We start from the raw sequence: 19,603 nt of genomic DNA, 5'->3' as shown, positions 1-19,603 counted from the left end.
GTTTTCGGTATTTTTGAAGATTAGCAAAAAGATCAAGATATCAAGTATTTTCATATTTGTCATTTTAATGTTTCGCTCGGGTTACTATCCAACTGTCACTCCTAGCCATTGGGGCTATAACGGCACCGTCAAACATGTACTGGGAGAGAAAGGAACCAAGTCTTTGGCTTTCAGAGATTCTAAGCGCCAAATTCCTCTTCATGAATTCGTAACCAAACACGTGCCTACACTCAAAGATGGTGCAAATTTTAGGTTAAACAGCTTGCTTTTCACAGGTTACTTACAGACCCTTTATTTGTCAGCCGGTGATTTTTCCAAAAAATTTCAGGTATTTTATGGAAGAGAGATTATAAAATTTTCTGATGGAGGGGTCTGCACTGCAGATTGGGTTATGCCTGAATGGGAGCAAACATATTCATTAAATGCTGAAAAGGCTAGTTTTAACGAGAAACAATTTTCGAACGATGAAAAGGCCACCCATCCAAAGGGTTGGCCTCGTCTTCACCCGAGAACTAGATATCTATCCTCTGAGGAACTTGAAAAATGTCATTCTAAGGGTTATTCTTACCCTTTAGTGGTAGTACTTCATGGTCTTGCAGGGGGAAGCCATGAGCCTCTCATCAGGGCATTATCTGAAGATCTATCAAAAGTCGGTGACGGTAAATTCCAAGTGGTAGTCCTTAATGCTAGAGGTTGCTCAAGATCTAAAGTCACCACCCGTAGAATCTTTACCGCATTACACACAGGTGATGTGAGAGAATTTTTGAACCACCAAAAAGCTCTATTTCCGCAAAGAAAAATATATGCAGTCGGAACATCATTTGGAGCAGCCATGCTAACGAACTACTTAGGTGAAGAAGGAGATAACTGTCCATTAAATGCTGCAGTCGCTCTCTCAAACCCATGGGATTTCGTACACACTTGGGACAAGTTGGCTCATGATTGGTGGTCCAACCATATTTTTTCTAGAACTTTAACACAATTTCTAACAAGGACTGTCAAGGTTAATATGAATGAGTTGCAGGTACCAGAGAATTTTGAGGTTTCGCACAAACCGACAGTTGAGAAACCAGTCTTTTATACGTATACCAGAGAAAATTTGGAAAAGGCTGAAAAATTTACAGACATATTAGAATTCGATAATCTTTTCACTGCCCCATCGATGGGCCTGCCGGACGGGTTAACATATTATAGAAAGGCCAGTTCGATAAATAGATTGCCTAATATCAAAATCCCAACTTTAATAATCAACGCAACGGATGATCCAGTTACAGGTGAAAACGTAATTCCGTACAAACAAGCTAGAGAAAATCCTTGTGTGTTGTTATGCGAGACTGACTTGGGTGGACATTTGGCTTATCTCGACAATGAAAGTAATTCCTGGTTAACAAAGCAAGCTGCCGAGTTCTTGGGCAGCTTTGATGAGTTAGTTTTATAAATATGTTCTTAGATAAAATTCCTTACACATAATAATCTGTTCTTTTATTTCTCTATTTACCATCCTCCCCACGCTGTGCTTTCCAATCCGCCGATCCACTTTCTCTACCACGATTAGATGATTTCGAAGCGGCACTGACGCTTTCGGATTTCGTTTCTTGTGTCTTTCCTCTAATCAGCTCTATCTGTTCCTGCTCATCGCGACATGCAAGTTGGTATATCTCGTCATCATTTAACGAATACCTCAACCTCTTCGTTATAAATTGACAAAGGAATTTTAAATCTTCTTCCTTGATTTGATCTCTGGGCAGCTCGTTTTGGAGGATATAGCGTTTACTAACGTCAACAACGCCATCTTTACCGAACGCAATACAGTAACTCATTTTCTTGTTCCAGTTAATTGAATAGATATATGGTTGGTCGAATGATTGCTCACAGGAGTCGACATGAACCCACCTATTCAAAAAATTTGAAAAATATTCACACCAAACATGATCTTCTCTATTCCAGACGTAGCGAACATCTAACCCAAACGACTTCAAAATCAAAGTAAATAAATTGCACCATTCACCGCATCTTCCCTTTCTAGTTTCCAGCAACTTAATTGGATCGTTATAACGAGGAAATCTAGTGATATTTCCGCATCGGTTGCATTTATAGATCTCAACAGTTCCGCAATTGAATTTAGATTCCTCTCCATTGGGCCCTTGACTGCCCAGAGGTGTCATATTTTCTGAAGTGTTCTGGCCACAATGATTACAATCTGGTTTATTGCACCATTTGAAAAAATCTTGTTTGAAGTAGCGAAGCAGCTCCTTTACTAGATAATCCGTGTATATATTTTCCCCCTCTGCATGCCCATCTTTGGCAAATTCCTTATCAACATTTTTATATATTAGATCCAGATCCAATGTCTCCAGGACTATAGAATGCCATGAAGGATTGTCATAGACTGTACAGAGATGTTGACTCTGACCTAGGACTCCTTGTGCGAATTGATTTGTATGGACTAAATTCTGAAACCTTATATTCTCTACAGGTGCAGCTTTCTTGAATTTAGACAGTATGAAATCCTTATACTTAATTAACAACATTTTGGCTATTGAATCAAAATCTATGTTATTTTTTTCGTATACCTCTCCCATTGCTACTCCACCTGTTACCTTCTTCAGGTTGTTTTACGTCTTCTATATCTGTTCCCAACGCATCCTTTTTTCTTCGCTACAATACAAGGAAGATTACACTACGCAAAGTTTCGAAAACATCAAGAAGCATAGAACAGTTGAAACTAGGCAACAGGACTGTTTCAATTACATGATTGAGAATTTATAAGCGCATGAGACCACGTGACCAAGGCTTTTTGGTTTTAGGGTTTACTTACTCGGTACTCCTAATTAGTCTTGCTACATTTTACTGGTTACGCAACAATGACTCTTTCCTGCACTACTGGTGTGTATTACTGCTATGCCCTGCGACTCTCTGGCTGTGGGCCCTCATAGCCTGGTGTGACAGTGAAATGTTCGCAAGTAGTAAAGATGAATAATCGTTTATAATCTTATTTACAAGTCAGTGCATAAAATGATATAATATCACCTCACGCATGCCTATTTTATACATGTACTTTATATACCTCCCTTTTTTTTAACGCATTTCTATTATAAAACACTTCTGCTTTCCTATCCTCAAGATCAGTACTCGATCATCTATCAGGAAAGGAGCCAAGTTAGAAATATTTTCGTTTACTTTAGATTTTGAATGATGCAGATACACGCTTCCCTGGGAAAGTTTTCTTCTGGCTTCTGATACTGAACAATTTACTAGTTTACAAATTAACTTTATTAAGTCAATCTCTCTATCAGCATACTGCAAAATTCTGGCTTTTTTACATAGATCAACTAACTTCGCAGCAGATAAAGTTCCGTCATAACGTCCAAAAATAATATTAGAAAGCGCTTCTGAATCCGATCCGGAGCCAACTCCATATAACATATCTGTGACTTCTTTAGCCAATAAAGTTTGGCCATAACGTAGACTGGGTGATTTGATATGCGTTTCCACAATTTTTTTGATTTCACTTGAGTTTAAAAACGTAAAGATCTTCAAGAACTTGGGTACATCAGCATCCAAAGTATTATAAAAGAACTGGTAAACATCATACGCCGTATTGATTGAGGGGTCAATAAAAACAGCATTGCCTGCACTTTTCCCAAATTTCTCTCCTGTAGCCGTCGTCAACAAGGGCACAGTGATACCAAATGGCAAACCCTTATTCTTTATAGGCTGTATCCTATTGATGAGATCGATACCGGCTGTTATATTTCCCCATTGGTCGTTACCACCTACTTGTATAGTCACATTCTCTTCCTTATACAAATGGTAAAAATCGTACGCTTGTAAAACTTGGTAAGTAAATTCGTTAAATCCCAGACCATTTTTGGTTTGAAGCCTCGAAGAAATTGAATCCCTCGCCAACATAGATTGTACCCGAATGTGCCTACCAAAATCAGCTAAGAAATCCAACATTTTGATGTCTTTCCACCAGTTGAAATTATTCCTTGGTGTATATTTTCCGGAAGGTACATCTTCAGTGAGAGCACATCGGTTTCTGTAATATTCTAGGCCATTTTTGAAAAACCTTTGTAATTGCTGCGAGATGGATGCCACATTGCTTTGCCTAATATCGTTCTCCATAACGTCTCTTTCTGTTTTCCTACCACTTGGGTCCCCAACTTTCCCTGTAGCTCCACCTATCACAGTGACAATGTCGTGACCTTTTACGTAAAAGTGTAATAAAACCATTAGTGGAACTAGATTTCCCAAATGAAGTGACTGAGCTGTGGGATCCACCCCGCAGTATAATTTGATCTTATCGTTACCGTTCAACTTCGTCCGAAGGAAACTCTCTGGCTGTGAGACCTGGGACACTAGACCCCTTTGTTTGAGTTCGTCTAAAATATTATCGCTTCGAGAATCCGATGTGCCCTGTACTTCTAAAGCACTAGGCTGTGAATAAAATCGAGATTTAGGCAATGTTATTGCACTTAGTCCGGAATAAGTCACCAGAGGCACAAGTCTCCTACTACTATTGACCAAATTACTACAACTTCGTAATTCGAGCATGATTCACAATGTCTACCTGTAGATTGCTGTGTTCAATCGGAAACTGGAAATTCTTTCTTAACATTATGAGCCAACCACTTTTTATTTTCTTTTCAAAACTCCCGAACAAGACCAACATTACCAAACAGACTCCACTACTTTTCCATAAGAAGGAAGCACAGAACACCACACAAGATCATATAGCACAAATAGCGCAACAGCTTCAAGTCCAATATTAAGATATAATGCCTCCTCTTCCACAAAATTATGCGCAACAGCAGCCTTCGAATTGGGACAAATTCAAAATGGGGTTGATGATGGGTACTACCGTCGGTGTCTGCACAGGCATCCTATTTGGTGGATTTGCCATCGCAACTCAAGGCCCAGGTCCTGATGGTGTAGTTAGAACACTAGGGAAATACATTGCTGGTTCAGCGGGTACCTTTGGGCTATTTATGTCCATCGGGTCTATAATCAGAAGTGATAGTGAAAGTAGTCCAATGTCCCATCCTAACCTGAACCTACAGCAACAGGCAAGACTGGAAATGTGGAAGCTTCGTGCCAAATACGGTATACGTAAGGACTGAGGGGGAAATTTTGCATATATTTACGCTTCCCCATCGTTTTCTTAAACATTGTTACTTATCTGCTTATTTTTATTTAAGATATCTATCTACCTGTTTATAACTCTCTCAATACCATGTATTTAAGTTCATCACGACGAGGCTTATTTACTTAATATATTTGTATACGTGGGAAATGTCTAATATGTATACCGGTTTGCATCTTATTTTGGGTGGGGTCACTAACGGCAAGACTCATAAAATAAAGTATTCGCTAAGCACTCTGTTATATTTGTAAACTTTGAGAAAGGAAATGGGAACCAAAGCATATAATAGACAATATGTTAAAAAGACGCTCTAATGCTCTCATTACTTTGAGTAGAACTAAATTGTTTCCCATAACAACCGTTGCCTATTACCACAGGCGCCTCCTCAACCAACAACGAAGAGCTGTTTCAACGTCACCGAAGAAAGAAATCAAGAGCCTAGAAGACTTGGCTAATTTGGATTCTTTGGATGGTGTTGATACTGAACTGATACGCGATTTGATTAATGAGCATACTACAAAATTAAATATCAAAAAGGAGTTAGATATGCTCAAAAAATTCTCGCAAGAGGAAGAATCAGGACATGAGATCCCTGTAAAAAGATTTATTAGGCCTCTTTGGATGTTCATTCTAATGGGATCTTCCGTTTATTTACTGCTTCACTTCTCTTGGTGGAAACTAGAGCATGAGGAGAGAGAAAGTCAGCTAAAGAAAGAGGTAGAAATCCTGGAACACCAATTAAATGAGTTAATTGTACAGGATAAAACCCACAATACTAGTAGGGGAAAGGGCAGTAATGAATCAACACATATGAAGCCTTGGTATAGGAGATGGTTTTGGTGAGAATTAGTTATCTTGTTGGCTTTTCGTGTTTCTAGAATGTACCATTGCCTATGTAAATATTTTCAAATTGCTTGTTTTGAAGATTTCTACCCTCTTTAGCAATTCACACGTGAATACGTACAATATCTATTAAGATTATGAAAACTGCACATATGCATTATGTAAATTTATTATTTTTAGTCAGCACACATTCACCAGGTTTTGACGGAATACTATATATACTGAAGGTTCCATCATCAGAGGCAATATAGACTTGGTTGGGAAATTCGTCTGGAAACCCTAAGCAACTCCTGTTCGATTCATTAACTGTTATATAAGCAAAGTTACGGCTCAGGTTCTGGTTTGGTATTGAAGATTTTATTTTTTTCGAGAAGTAATTCGCAATTCTTGGTTTCGAGAGAGGTATTTCCTTTGGAGTTCCCATACTGGGATTTGAATTTGATGCTAGTATATATTCCTCTTCATTCCAGTGGCCATTGCTAGAATTATCTCCAGGGAGGCTATTAGAGGCGTCATCAAGTTTGAAAAGATGAATAGTGTCCGTATCACCTACACATCCAATCATAGTCATACTCTTATCGAAAGCTAGCTGATACAAATTGCACAATCTGGTACCCCGTCTAAATTCTTTAAACAGTGACCTTGAAGACATATAGTCCGAATCTACCCCCGTATGAAACACCCTTATTATGGTCCCCTTATCTGAGGCAGTAGCAAGCAGTTTACCATCGTGACTTACTGCTAAACATGCAACATTCCCCTTATGAACGGAATTCAAGTAATTAACTGGCGTCACATTTAATGTGTCATAAATCACTACATCATATAGTGCTTCTGAATTGGGCTTATTCTTCTTGGGCGAGCTATACGCAGTAAAACACAGTATACTTCTATCATCGTTACTTAAAACCATTCTTGGCCTTATTTTACTTCTTAGAGAGTTTCTTCTGGTTCTTACACTAGGATTAGATCCATTCACACTTTTTTGAGTGGCATTTGCTAGTAAATTGGTAGCCACCCTGTTCAAATTTGCAGAATCTCCCTCCAAAGTACCAGTATTTGACGCATTTGAGAACGAATTGGCTTGGGACCTCTTATAATGATCTTCCCAAAGATCGATAGTTTCTAAGGGTTTCATACAAGATATATCATAAATGAATATCTGGTCACTTTCAAGAAGTACGCACATTCTTTTTCTATTCATGACCACATCAACAATTTCATGTGGGAAAACTATTTCACAAATAGTACATTTTCTCTTTGTATTGACAATCTTCAGCTTTTTTCCTTTGTTTAGACCTTGTCCTCTATCTGCAATAGCAATAAGACTAGTTGAAAACAACATTTCAATGACAAACTCCCCTTCTTTCAGTATATTTCCTGTAACGAGGGCATTATCTTCATTATCTTCCTCTTCTTCTGCATCAGTACGATCGCGGGAGCCATTAGTTATTAATATGCTCTCCTCATTATTCCGTGATTCTGAGTTTGAAGCTGAACCGTTATTGTTTGAAGTCTTCTTCTTGGAATTCTTAGTGTCAATTTCAAAACATTTACCAAAGGGGTCGCAGTTAAAAATCGAAATCTGATGCGATGACGCGGCCACCACACAGCACGTTGCATCTTGATTGAATTGTAATACTTTCATATCCTTTTCTATCTGTCTATTTCAAATCCAAAGGAGTGGAATTGTCTTTTGTTGGTCAAATTCTTTCTGCAGCTCACGCTCCTTTTTTGTTAATATTCATTTCACTTTTTCATATTTTGACATCTAGGCGATACCTTTTTCTACCTTCCAGCTGCCACCGCTTAGAGTCAGGAAAAAGACGATGGATATATATATAATAGTCGTATTTAAGATATAACAGATAAAAAAATAATACATTCACCACGCTTGTTAAAAAGCATGCCGTATATTTCCCATAAATTGAACCATATTCTTAATAGTCTAAAGATATCTTGGTCTTCTTTGCAGGTATATTATGTGAGATTTCATCCGAGTGCGAGTGTGAATGTGACTGTTCCGAGGCAGCTGAACCTTCAGCATCATCCACGGGTATGCCCCATTGTTCTATTTCAAACTTTTTTCTGCCATTCTTAAATGCCCATTCAGACTTTAAAACTCTCATCTCTCCACGGTCCGTGAAAACTGGTAATTTCAATATGTGGACTAGCCCATGTTGAATCTTCCCCGGTTGCGATTTATAAACACGTTCTAAGAACTCAGTCATCTCCTGGTTAAAGGGTTCTAGATTGATAACAGAATCGAACATGTTTCTCAGCAATACCAGTAATGGGGGAGTGATAATGTCTATGGATATGGAAGCAAACAGTACAACCCGCTCATAGTATTTCTTGACAAGACTCCTCACACCGTGCATTAAACCTATTATTTCAGATGATTCAAACATTTTGGGCGGATACATTGCCGGATGTAGAAGGGAAGGAATAACAATTCTTATCAGTTTCTTGTCATTCCTTTTAATAGTCTGTTCTATTTGGCTCAAAATAGTGGAGACAGGTTGAGTTGGGGCGATAAATGTCAGTTCAGATGCTATGGGAGCGGGCATCAGACGCGTTGTAATATCAAACTGATGATTGTAGTCCTTGTACTCAGAATTTTGTTGGATGTCATCTCGATCCGGAGAACCCAATCTCTTTTCATCTGCCAGTTTATATTTCCATGCAATTTTCAGGTCTTTGTACCTGGAAGGCGTCGATCTCTGGGTCTCGTTCAAATTTTGAACAGTAACTTTTGATTCTTCTTCAGAGATTAGGTTTTTCTTCATTTGTTTACGTGATCCCTTGTAGATACCAGGTAGCTCCTTTGCAAACATTTGGTTCAATGACAAGACAATGACATGAGTGTCGCCGTTTCTAGTTTTATCAGCACTGCTATCTGAAATTCTATTATGAACGATACCCTGTGCGGCAAACAGTTTACCGAGAATAGAGTGAAATTCTGTCGTGCTCTGCTCCTCTACTAGTACAGAGTTTCCCAGCGGCAGCCCCATATGGCCTAGTATACTGTCCAGGTCAGCACTCCCAGTTGATGTCGTCGGCTGAGAGGTTGCAGGAGAAGGTCTAACGCCCACATGGGAGCTATCCAGCCCCATTTTTGTCTTGGATTCGTCCGCAATATTCAACTTCTTTAATCTCGCTGTAGTGTCAGACAAGGGCACATTTCCAGGGGCTCTTCTGTTGCCTGTCCTCAATGGCGTTGAGGAAGTTCGTGGAGGACCTCTTAACAGTGGACCTCTTAGCCCGCTACCTCTATCGTTCAGTATTTCACCTCTTTTACGAAATGACATGGTACATGCGATATTTGGGAGCCGAATTTGTTATACAATGTTGTTCTCTGCACCTCATCTCTAAACTATCCAGCCTCATCGACATCTTCATATGTCGTTTTTGTTATTTTAACAGTTTAGAGTTCATTCCATGCGCTTTACCCGGTCTGGCGTCAAAAGCCATCAATAACATAGCTACTATTGCGTCTGAGAGAAGTCGACCATAGGGAAGAACTTGCCATCTGGTTTTGAGTTAGTTAGAATTATCACTATTGAAGATAGCCCAGCAAAATGCTTGTGCAAGAAAGCACATCGTCTAGTGGCCTTTTTTGAAGAAAGAATTGGAACTACTTTAGAAATACATTTACCACAGTGAGTATATGACACTGATATTCTCCTTGATTATCGCCCAAAATACATTGTAGGCTTCAAAAAGATTAAAATATCAATTAAAAGAGAGAGAATAAATAGGTTAAGGCCCAAATTACAATAGCGGCCTCCTATTTGTCTTTTCCATTCGATGCGATATTTATCAGTATTATATGAGAACAAATGGTGGTATTATAAAAAAAAAATATTATAATGAGATATATGTCTGATTTTAATAATAAACTTTTTAGCTAATGATTCCTTCTGCGTTCATTTTCTGAATATTATCAACAGCTGCTAGTTTTTTTTTTCCTTTACTGTCGTTAAGCAGTTCCCGAAGACTCACTACTGATGCTTAACAAAAAAAAAAAAACGTAGTTCGAGAATAGCGAGAATATGGTGTGAACAGTAGCACTCCAATTACTGAAGGATTGCATGCCTGCTTGTGTTGCAAATGAATTTTGTTACCTGCCATGTTCAGATGAGGCTTCTTCTCCAAAGGAGACTAGTGCGTTTACGAGAATCAGAGCTGTTTAGACCCCAGACATCATTGTCAACTTTCAAAAGACATGCTTCGCAAAAGACACGCCCTATACAAAAATGCTCGAGAAAATACGCACGTATACTTCTGTTGTCTGTTTTGGTACCTTACACAGGATATGCGTTTTATGTATCATTGGCTACAGTGAAGCAAATTGATTTAAGAAACGAAATGTGTCAAAGATTAGAGGAGAATAATAACGAGGTCACTTATAAGGGATCCTTGCTAAAATATAGCCCTTTGGAAGTTTTAGGCAGATTTGAGAACCCGTTCGAAGAATACAGGATTCAGACCGTTTTTGAATTCTTTGCAAATAGAGTGTTCGAATTATTTGAAAGAAATAGGGGAGGTATTCCACGTGATGTACACCAAATGAATAAGTTAATGCCTGTACACAAGCCAACATGGGGGCCTAACTTAGTGGACGTCGACCCCGCAGAGGAAACGGCATTGCCGCTAGAATGCAAAGTGTTAGACGAATTGCACATACCGACTGCAGTAGAAGAAAATGAAGGATCAAAGTGCCCAGTCTATAACACATGGCTGGGCCAGTCCTGTAACTACACGGTTTATAATGGATTGAGGATACTTACTGATCCTCTGTTCAGTGACTTTCTTATCCACAAGACCCTGGGTCCTAAAAGAATTACTCAAATGCCATCTCAAATTACAGAGGTGCCCAAACCAGATATCATCCTTGTATCCCATAATCACCCCGATCACCTGGATTTAGAAAGCTTGGAATACTGGAGTGGCAAAGACTCTCCCTTATGGATAGTACCTAAAGGAATGAAATCTTATATGACAAGTAACGGCTGTGATAATGTCCTAGAATTATCTTGGTGGGAAACTTTGCAAGTAAAGAAAAACAATGAGATATACCACATATCGGCTACTCCTGCCATGCATTGGTCTGGGAGATCGCTCTTAGATACGAACAAGTCTCTATGGTGCTCCTTTTTATTAACACACCATGGTAATCCCATACTTTTTCATGCTGGTGACACTGGATATGTGAAAGATTTATTCGTTAGAATTAAAGAACGCTTTGGCAAAGGTTGTAAATTAGCGCTGCTTCCATGTGGTCAGTATTGCCCTGAGTGGCACCAAAAACCACGACATATTAATCCTCAAGAGGTTCTCAAGATTATGAAAGATCTAGAAGCTCGAAATGTATTAGGCGTTCATTGGGGGACCTTTGTATTAAGCGGAGAATATTTCTTAGAGCCAAAGGAAAAATTAGAAATGTTGGCCGAGTGGGGTGGGTTTAAAGACCGCTGCTACTGTCCAGAATTGGGCAAGACAGAATGCTTCGACTAACTTAGGCGCTAATATTTAAGCTGCAGCGTCCCTGTAAATAGCGATAAATTACAGTAAACGTAGACTTTGGGAGATTGTACTCACTGAACATTTTATGATTTAATGATTTTGTAATTTAAAAACATTCGTATGATATCCAATAAGATGTTATAAAGAAATTACAATTAATGTTGATAAAAAATCAATTCAAGTAATGGATATCGATTTGTTATTTCATCTCTTCATATACAAGGCAAACAAAATAGGTATAATATTTACAAGAAAAACCTACATACTGCAGCCACACTAAGATTCTCTCACATCTAGGTAACATCAACTTCTGCTCATTTTTTTGAATTACTATACTTGATATTGTAAGGTTCCAGAATGCTTTCAGGTATCACACTTGGACTCTTGACAACCAAATCAGCCCCGGTAATACTTTTTGGGAAGGCGATTACGTCCCTTATACTCTCAGTTTCACAGATCATAGCGCACATACGATCAAAACCAATAGCAAATCCAGCGTGTGGCGGTGTTCCCATATCAAAAGCATTCAGTAAATGGCCAAATAGTTCATATGCATTATCTATTTTGAGGATATCTTCGAAAATATAGTCTTGTAATCTTGGATCGTGAATTCTTGTTGAGCCACCACCAAGTTCCACACCGTTAACTACGAGGTCATAATGCCGACCCAAGCACTTTTCCGGCGTCTTTTCTAATTTTTCGTAGTCTTTAAGCTTCACCATAGTAAAAGGATGATGCGTGGAACATAGTCTATCCTTTTCGTACTCCGGATATGCAAGCTTTTCTTTTTTACCAGACTTATCTTCAATTATAACGGGAGAAAATAACGGGAAATCCACAATCCATGAGGCAACATCCTTATTGACAGCATGATAGATATTTTTCCCATGCTCACTTTGTAGCACCAACTGTCTCAATCTTCCCAGGGGAGTAGGATTCTCGAAAATGGAATGGTTTGGCTCTCTCGTACAACCGCATACAATGTCACCTTTTTTCAGTTTCAGAAATTTGGTTATTAGATGTGGGTTTTCAAACGTGGCAATTGCATGAAAATTCTCAAACCAATTTGAATTAGCTTGTTCGTCATTTTCAATTGGTAGCACTATTGGAACTCTATAATTGTAATTACTGTTATTTGTCAGAAACGACCATCGTTCTTTGTACTCTTCCATATTTGAAAAGGCACTTCTTAGAATAATTACTTCAAAAACGGGAAATTTTTTGTTCAAATGACTAAAGGCATTGAACTCGCCTAAATTGATAATCTTCAAATCTGGCGCTCTCAAATCTGGCTTGTCAATACCATATGAGGTCATGGCTTGTTCGTAGGTCATACGAAAGATAGATACTGTGCCGTTTTCCTTTTTCGCAGGCACTAATGTACCCTTACTGTCTAAAGTCAATAATCCTCGTTTTTTGGAAAATTTACTCCATACCCCAGAAACTGTCTTTTCTATGATTTTCATGACATCTTCAGAATTAGCAAAGGCCATTTCCATATCAACCTGTGTAAACTCAGGCTGCCTGTCTGCTCTTAAATCTTCATCTCTAAAGCACCTTGCCATTTGATAATATTTGTTGACACCACTAGCCATTAAGAGTTGCTTGTATTGTTGAGGGCTCTGATCTAGAGCATAAAACGATGGTTTACCATCGGATCTCTTTGTCCTTGTTGGAACCAGAAACTCTCTTGCGCCTTCTGGGGTAGCTTTAAATAACATTGGGGTCTCGACCTCCGTAAAATCAAAATTGTTGAAGGAGTTTCTTATTTCCTTAGAGATAGATGACCTCTTCTTTAAAAAATCTTGATATTTGGGATTTCTCAATTGCAAATAGCGGAACTCAGGTGGGTATATGGCTGACAATTTAAAATCCTGCATTTGCGCTGGTTTTTTATTAGATGCATTTAACACAGTAATATCCTCCAATTGCACTTCGTACTCATCTGCGTCCTCATTTGATAGCTTCCTCTTCAAAGAGAGTATACCTACGGCTTGAACCACATCCTCTAAAGTAAAGCCTTTCAACAACGATTTGTTATCAACCAACTGGATAATGTCACCGTTAGAGTCCCTTAAAAGTCCGAAGATCAAATTTTTCCCAACTCTTTTTGGCTTCTGCTCTATCCATCCATTGAGTACTATTTTCTGGCCGCTAGACAGTCCTTTTAACTGTTTGATGGTCGAGGTGTCCTTCCTAAAGAGAAATTTTTTCTTAATAGCATTGGCTTCTGGAAAGTCTGCCAACCGTCTAGTGATTGTCTGCAAGCACACCCTGGAACGGGCCAACATGATTAAAACTTGTAATGTTTAGTCTTTTCAAAAAAGCATGCACTCAACTGAATCAAAATGTTAAGAAAACATGAATAATGAATAAATGAGGCATTCAATGCCATCTATTACTTCCTACTCCCATTTTCACCTTATTATTGTACTTTGGTACGGCAGTAGCTTTCTGAAATTTCATCTACCAAACTTTGCAAGCACGAAAAAGAAAGCAAAACATTTCATTTACCATGGACGCATGGAGAAGGTCGATTTTGCCACAGCTTGCACAAGATTGGCAGTGGCAGTAAGTGATGAATCCTATCAACTCTCTAGCGTTTGACCTTCACAGTGTTAAACTTGCAGACGCGAACTCAGACACTGCTGCATTATCAAATAGCAATACTCCAACCATGAACAATGCGGCTCTTTTGCAAAGGCCCTCCTCCATTATGGATTCTATTGGCGTCCAAAGAGTTCCATCTCCTTTTGTGCCAGGGAGTAATGCGATTAGTGGAGCCAGTACTGTTCCCTTCAATGCATATGACGCTGAAATTACTGGATCTCCGCTACAAATATCTGCTAATCAGGAAAACAATAGTGCATTTAGTGCAGCATCATCCAACCTGCATATGAACGCCAGCAGCCCTTCCGTTCTCAATAAACCCTCGAGCACATTTCCAAATGTAGCTCCTTATCTCTACAACGCAACAGGGCCTGCCCCCAACGTTGGTAATCAACCCCCACCACCGGGGATAGAATCTCAGTGGAAATACATTGACTCTAATGGTAACATTCAGGGGCCTTTTGGTACCAATAATATGTCACAGTGGTATCAAGGAGGTTATTTTACTCCAACTTTGCAAATCTGTAGATTAGCAACATCTCCTGAGCCATTTGGTGTAAATGATCGGTTTATTAGACTAGGTGAATTGACTACTCTGGTGAATAATTATCAAGACCCTTTTGTCGCCTTTGATTTCATTGTTATTAGAGCTTTGAATGCTGTTCCACTTGTTGCACCAACTTCATCAGAAAAGCAAAAAGTTGAGTCAAGAGATTTGATACCTGTTGCTGATGTGCATAGTGATGATTTTACGTATGAAGAAATCCTTGGCCTTAAATTTGAAGATGGAAGTTACTATCATGAAACTCAGGTTTGGGTTCCGGTTGACGGCCGTCATATCACAAAGGTAGATCGCATACCAAAGATATCTGCATATACCGCTCCTCTATCCACGACTTCTAGTAGATCTAATAAAACCACTTCTTCCCATGAAGAGAAGGTTCCTTCCCACGAGGAAGCTTCTCCAGAGGAGCAAGAGGTTTTTTCAGAAGAGGGCAGAACTGTTTCTAACATAACAAATGAAGAGGAATCTATTGTCAAAAATCCTACTAAGCAGGAGGAAGAATCTCGAGGAAGCGAGAAAGAGCAAAATATATTGGATCAAGTTCAACCAGAGATTGAAGAGGTAGACCGTAAGGATGTAATATCCACTGCTGATGAGCCGAAAAGCAAAGATACGCCGCAAATGACTTCTGAAGAGCAGAAAAGGTTTGCAAAGGCAGAACTGATGGCACAAAAATTATTGGAAGAACAACAAAGACAAGAAGAAGAAAAAAAGAGAAGAGAAGAACAGCGCAAATTAAAGAAGGAGAAAAAATTGAAGCAAAAGCAGAAAAAGGAAGAAGAGAAGTTAAAAAAGAAGAAGAAGGAAGAAGGAAAATTAGAGAAAGAAAAGCAAAAAGAATTGCTAAATAACATTTTAACTGGAGATACAGAAACTCCATCTTCCGAAAACACCGCAACTTCCATAACCACTAATTTGGCGCCTTGGGCTAACAAGAAACCCGAGGGTGCTGTTTATAATCAGATTTCATCTGCTCTTGAAGATTTGAAGAAGGAGAACTCGTCCAAGAAAGAAAAAAAACCTAATCGTACTCAGTTAGATCGTGAGCAGGCATTAAAACTACAGAAAGAAATATTAAGCTCGGCGCAAATTCCGAAAACTCAAACTGGTTCTGCCTGGGGTATAAAGCCACAGCAACCGATCAAAGTTGATATTAAAGGAGAATTGATGAAAGACAGTACCAAAATTAACAGTCAGTCTAAAATTAACAAGGCCAACAATGGTGATATTAAACCAGATTCCACTTTTATTGAAGAGCAGAAAAAGCTGTGGGAACAAGTTCAAAAGAAAACAAAGAAATTCAACCGCGCTTCTTCACTCGATGATTTCATTTCAAGAACGCCTTCCCCATCTTCTTCGGCATTGAACTCTTCGAATACTAGCAATGCGTGGACCACGGTTTCTTCTAAGAGCACAACCCACATCGCTTCCACCATGCCTGTCGCTGGTAACCAGTCAAAGTCATATATCAGTTTGGACACACTGCGTTCTTCTGGGGGGTTATCTACCGCAACAAAAACTAAAATGAGCGATAAGAGTAAACAAATTGGCTCATCCACTAGTATCCCGACTTTAAAGGCCCGTCAAGTTAAACCGTCTCGCATCCCTGCCTATCCCGGTAACGCTTCTGTCTCTAAGCGTCAAGAATTTTTGAGATGGTGCCGATCCCAATTAAAACTAAATACGGGTGTTCAGCCCGATAATGTTTTAGAAATGCTACTTAGCTTGCCCCCAGGTTCAGAATCCAAGGAAATTATCGCAGATACCATATATTCCTACAGTTCAACAATGGACGGTAGGAGATTTGCCACTGATTTCATCAAAAAACGTCTAGAATGCGAAGAAGAAATTAATGACCCCTTGAGCTGGAGTGAAGTATTAGCTATGCCTGAAGGCAGTTCCGAAGACTGGGAATTTCAAGTTGTTGGTAAAAAGAAAGGAAAAAGATTTTGAAGCCTTTTTGTTCCATAGTAGTTGTTTACTACGCGTGTATATCTTCTATTCAATGTATTAACTAGTATAACTCCCATCTATTTGTATAATTAATTGAAATTAAATATCTTGATAACTAATAACAGTACTAAGAACGCTACAATAATATGTTAGCGTGTGCAAACTACCTATAGCTAGTATATCGATTAAATGTTTGAAGCCACATGAATTGAGAAAGGTAAGCACATTTTTCAAATTGCAGAACGTATCATTTAGCGAATCTATCGTCTGTTTGAAGGTTCTTAATGGAGATGAGAAGTGTTTAAGTTGGTTGAGCGCATAATCATTTGTTACGTGTATTTCTTTTCTTTTTTTCTTTTTTTTTTTCGAAGGCAATGAAAAAAGAAATTTAACGAAGATGATTCTAGAAGATTCCTTTTCCAAAGAGCACTACTTGTCAATATAACCTTAGTGATAAAAGTTACTGTCCATTTTAAACTCCCTCTGTCTTGATTTTTCTTCTTATAACTCAGTTAGTTCTGATTCTTATTTTTAACCTCGATAGCCATAAGCAAAAAGTACATTGACAAACAACATTTCTTTAAAAGATGAGTACTCCATTTGGTTTAGATTTAGGTAACAATAACTCTGTCCTTGCCGTTGCTAGAAACAGAGGTATCGACATTGTCGTTAATGAAGTCTCTAACCGTTCCACCCCATCTGTTGTTGGTTTTGGTCCAAAGAACAGATACTTGGGTGAAACTGGTAAGAACAAGCAGACTTCCAACATCAAGAACACTGTCGCCAACTTGAAAAGAATTATTGGTTTGGATTACCACCATCCAGATTTCGAGCAAGAATCTAAGCACTTCACCTCTAAGTTGGTTGAATTGGATGACAAGAAGACTGGTGCCGAAGTTAGATTCGCTGGTGAGAAACATGTTTTTTCAGCTACTCAACTAGCTGCCATGTTCATCGACAAAGTCAAGGACACCGTCAAGCAGGACACAAAGGCAAATATTACCGATGTTTGTATTGCTGTCCCACCTTGGTACACCGAAGAACAACGTTACAACATTGCTGATGCTGCTAGAATTGCTGGTTTGAACCCTGTTAGAATTGTCAACGACGTTACTGCTGCCGGTGTTTCTTACGGTATCTTCAAGACTGATTTGCCTGAAGGCGAAGAAAAGCCAAGAATTGTTGCCTTTGTTGATATTGGTCACTCTTCCTACACCTGTTCTATCATGGCCTTCAAGAAGGGTCAATTGAAAGTCTTAGGAACTGCCTGCGACAAGCATTTTGGTGGTAGGGACTTCGATTTGGCTATAACAGAACATTTCGCCGATGAGTTCAAAACTAAATACAAGATTGACATCAGAGAAAATCCAAAGGCTTACAACAGAATTCTAACTGCTGCTGAAAAGTTGAAGAAAGTTTTGTCTGCTAATACTAATGCCCCATTCTCTGTTGAATCCGTCATGAACGACGTTGATGTTTCCTCTCAATTATCTCGTGAAGAATTAGAAGAATTGGTCAAGCCATTGTTGGAACGTGTTACTGAACCAGTTACCAAAGCTTTAGCTCAAGCCAAATTATCTGCTGAAGAAGTTGATTTTGTTGAAATTATTGGTGGTACTACTCGTATCCCAACATTGAAACAATCCATTTCTGAAGCCTTCGGCAAGCCATTGTCCACCACTTTGAACCAAGATGAAGCCATCGCCAAGGGTGCCGCCTTTATTTGCGCCATTCACTCTCCAACTCTAAGAGTTAGACCATTCAAGTTTGAGGATATCCATCCTTACTCTGTCTCTTACTCTTGGGACAAGCAAGTTGAGGACGAAGACCACATGGAAGTTTTCCCAGCTGGTTCATCCTTCCCATCTACTAAATTGATCACTTTGAACCGTACGGGTGACTTTTCAATGGCTGCTAGCTACACTGACATCACACAGTTACCACCAAACACTCCAGAACAAATCGCTAACTGGGAGATCACTGGTGTTCAATTACCAGAAGGTCAAGACTCTGTTCCTGTTAAGTTAAAGTTGAGATGCGACCCCTCTGGTTTACACACAATTGAAGAGGCTTACACTATTGAAGATATTGAAGTTGAAGAACCTATTCCATTACCAGAAGATGCTCCAGAAGATGCTGAGCAAGAATTTAAGAAGGTTACTAAAACTGTAAAGAAGGATGACTTAACCATCGTTGCACACACCTTTGGCCTAGACGCTAAAAAGTTGAATGAATTAATTGAAAAAGAAAATGAAATGCTTGCTCAAGATAAGCTAGTTGCTGAGACAGAAGACCGTAAGAACACTCTTGAAGAGTACATCTACACATTGCGTGGTAAGTTGGAAGAAGAGTATGCTCCATTTGCTTCCGATGCTGAAAAGACGAAGTTACAAGGTATGTTAAACAAGGCCGAAGAGTGGTTATACGATGAAGGTTTCGATTCCATCAAAGCTAAGTACATTGCCAAATACGAAGAATTGGCTTCTCTAGGTAACATTATTAGAGGTAGATACTTGGCTAAAGAAGAAGAAAAGAAGCAAGCTATAAGATCTAAGCAAGAAGCATCCCAAATGGCTGCTATGGCTGAAAAGTTGGCTGCTCAAAGAAAGGCAGAAGCTGAAAAGAAGGAAGAAAAGAAGGACACTGAAGGTGATGTTGACATGGACTAATGTTAATGCAGCAAAGTAACTAGAAAAGGATCTTTATTGTTTTTTCCGATTTTTTTAACTCACTTTGGATACATTTTTTTTAATATCTTCTCTGTATAGTTAAAAAAAGATTATAATATAATATAACTGAAAATTTTTATGAATATGTGTATGTTTACGAATATATGTATGCATGAATGGGGACATGCCAGCGCGTATTCACGCATTAGTCTCCTAAACCCTCTAAGTGAAATATATGTATGTTTATTATTCTCCATCCATAAAGTCTACCAAGATCAAAGAAGACCG

General features: G+C 38.9%; 12 protein-coding genes across 12 annotated transcripts; 7 read left to right on the top strand and 5 right to left on the bottom strand.

Annotated features, from left to right (window-relative positions):
• Positions 1-67: 67 nt before the first annotated feature.
• Positions 68-1,438, top strand: EEB1 (medium-chain fatty acid ethyl ester synthase/esterase; the record flags this gene model as incomplete). The annotated part of the gene is made up of 1 exon (NM_001183909.1): positions 68-1,438. One exon carries the CDS (start codon positions 68-70, stop codon positions 1,436-1,438), a length of 1,371 nt encoding a protein of 456 aa, NP_015230.1.
• Positions 1,439-1,490: 52 nt separating this feature from the next.
• PNG1 (peptide-N4-(N-acetyl-beta-glucosaminyl)asparagine amidase) lies at positions 1,491-2,582 on the bottom strand (the record flags this gene model as incomplete). Its single annotated transcript, NM_001183910.1, has 1 exon — positions 1,491-2,582. The coding sequence occupies one exon, from the start codon at positions 2,580-2,582 to the stop codon at positions 1,491-1,493; it is 1,092 nt and encodes a 363-aa protein (NP_015229.1).
• Positions 2,583-2,773: 191 nt separating this feature from the next.
• On the top strand, positions 2,774-2,980 carry ERI1 (Eri1p; the record flags this gene model as incomplete). Its single annotated transcript, NM_001184515.1, has 1 exon — positions 2,774-2,980. One exon carries the CDS (start codon positions 2,774-2,776, stop codon positions 2,978-2,980), a length of 207 nt encoding a protein of 68 aa, NP_690846.1.
• A 98-nt stretch (positions 2,981-3,078) lies between these two features.
• On the bottom strand, positions 3,079-4,557 carry MSY1 (tyrosine--tRNA ligase MSY1; the record flags this gene model as incomplete). Its single annotated transcript, NM_001183911.1, has 1 exon — positions 3,079-4,557. One exon carries the CDS (start codon positions 4,555-4,557, stop codon positions 3,079-3,081), a length of 1,479 nt encoding a protein of 492 aa, NP_015228.1.
• A 224-nt stretch (positions 4,558-4,781) lies between these two features.
• Positions 4,782-5,123, top strand: MGR2 (Mgr2p; the record flags this gene model as incomplete). Its single annotated transcript, NM_001183912.1, has 1 exon — positions 4,782-5,123. One exon carries the CDS (start codon positions 4,782-4,784, stop codon positions 5,121-5,123), a length of 342 nt encoding a protein of 113 aa, NP_015227.1.
• A 317-nt stretch (positions 5,124-5,440) lies between these two features.
• INA17 (Ina17p) lies at positions 5,441-5,989 on the top strand (the record flags this gene model as incomplete). The annotated part of the gene is made up of 1 exon (NM_001183913.1): positions 5,441-5,989. The coding sequence occupies one exon, from the start codon at positions 5,441-5,443 to the stop codon at positions 5,987-5,989; it is 549 nt and encodes a 182-aa protein (NP_015226.1).
• Positions 5,990-6,146: 157 nt separating this feature from the next.
• ATG21 (Atg21p) lies at positions 6,147-7,637 on the bottom strand (the record flags this gene model as incomplete). The annotated part of the gene is made up of 1 exon (NM_001183914.1): positions 6,147-7,637. One exon carries the CDS (start codon positions 7,635-7,637, stop codon positions 6,147-6,149), a length of 1,491 nt encoding a protein of 496 aa, NP_015225.1.
• A 292-nt stretch (positions 7,638-7,929) lies between these two features.
• Positions 7,930-9,300, bottom strand: ELP4 (Elongator subunit ELP4; the record flags this gene model as incomplete). The annotated part of the gene is made up of 1 exon (NM_001183915.1): positions 7,930-9,300. One exon carries the CDS (start codon positions 9,298-9,300, stop codon positions 7,930-7,932), a length of 1,371 nt encoding a protein of 456 aa, NP_015224.1.
• An 802-nt stretch (positions 9,301-10,102) lies between these two features.
• Positions 10,103-11,509, top strand: FMP30 (N-acetylphosphatidylethanolamine-hydrolyzing phospholipase D; the record flags this gene model as incomplete). The annotated part of the gene is made up of 1 exon (NM_001183917.1): positions 10,103-11,509. The coding sequence occupies one exon, from the start codon at positions 10,103-10,105 to the stop codon at positions 11,507-11,509; it is 1,407 nt and encodes a 468-aa protein (NP_015222.1).
• Positions 11,510-11,832: 323 nt separating this feature from the next.
• MSD1 (aspartate--tRNA ligase MSD1) lies at positions 11,833-13,809 on the bottom strand (the record flags this gene model as incomplete). The annotated part of the gene is made up of 1 exon (NM_001183918.1): positions 11,833-13,809. The coding sequence occupies one exon, from the start codon at positions 13,807-13,809 to the stop codon at positions 11,833-11,835; it is 1,977 nt and encodes a 658-aa protein (NP_015221.1).
• Positions 13,810-14,096: 287 nt separating this feature from the next.
• Positions 14,097-16,646, top strand: SYH1 (Syh1p; the record flags this gene model as incomplete). Its single annotated transcript, NM_001183919.1, has 1 exon — positions 14,097-16,646. The coding sequence occupies one exon, from the start codon at positions 14,097-14,099 to the stop codon at positions 16,644-16,646; it is 2,550 nt and encodes an 849-aa protein (NP_015220.1).
• A 587-nt stretch (positions 16,647-17,233) lies between these two features.
• On the top strand, positions 17,234-19,315 carry SSE1 (adenyl-nucleotide exchange factor SSE1; the record flags this gene model as incomplete). Its single annotated transcript, NM_001183920.1, has 1 exon — positions 17,234-19,315. The coding sequence occupies one exon, from the start codon at positions 17,234-17,236 to the stop codon at positions 19,313-19,315; it is 2,082 nt and encodes a 693-aa protein (NP_015219.1).
• Positions 19,316-19,603: the final 288 nt, after the last annotated feature.

Source organism: Saccharomyces cerevisiae, chromosome XVI (genome assembly GCF_000146045.2).
Source record: "Saccharomyces cerevisiae S288C chromosome XVI, complete sequence".
NCBI classification, from domain to species: Eukaryota; Fungi; Ascomycota; class Saccharomycetes; order Saccharomycetales; family Saccharomycetaceae; genus Saccharomyces; species Saccharomyces cerevisiae.
Note: the sequence above shows the minus strand (reverse complement) of the source record. Positions and strands in the feature narration are given on the sequence as shown.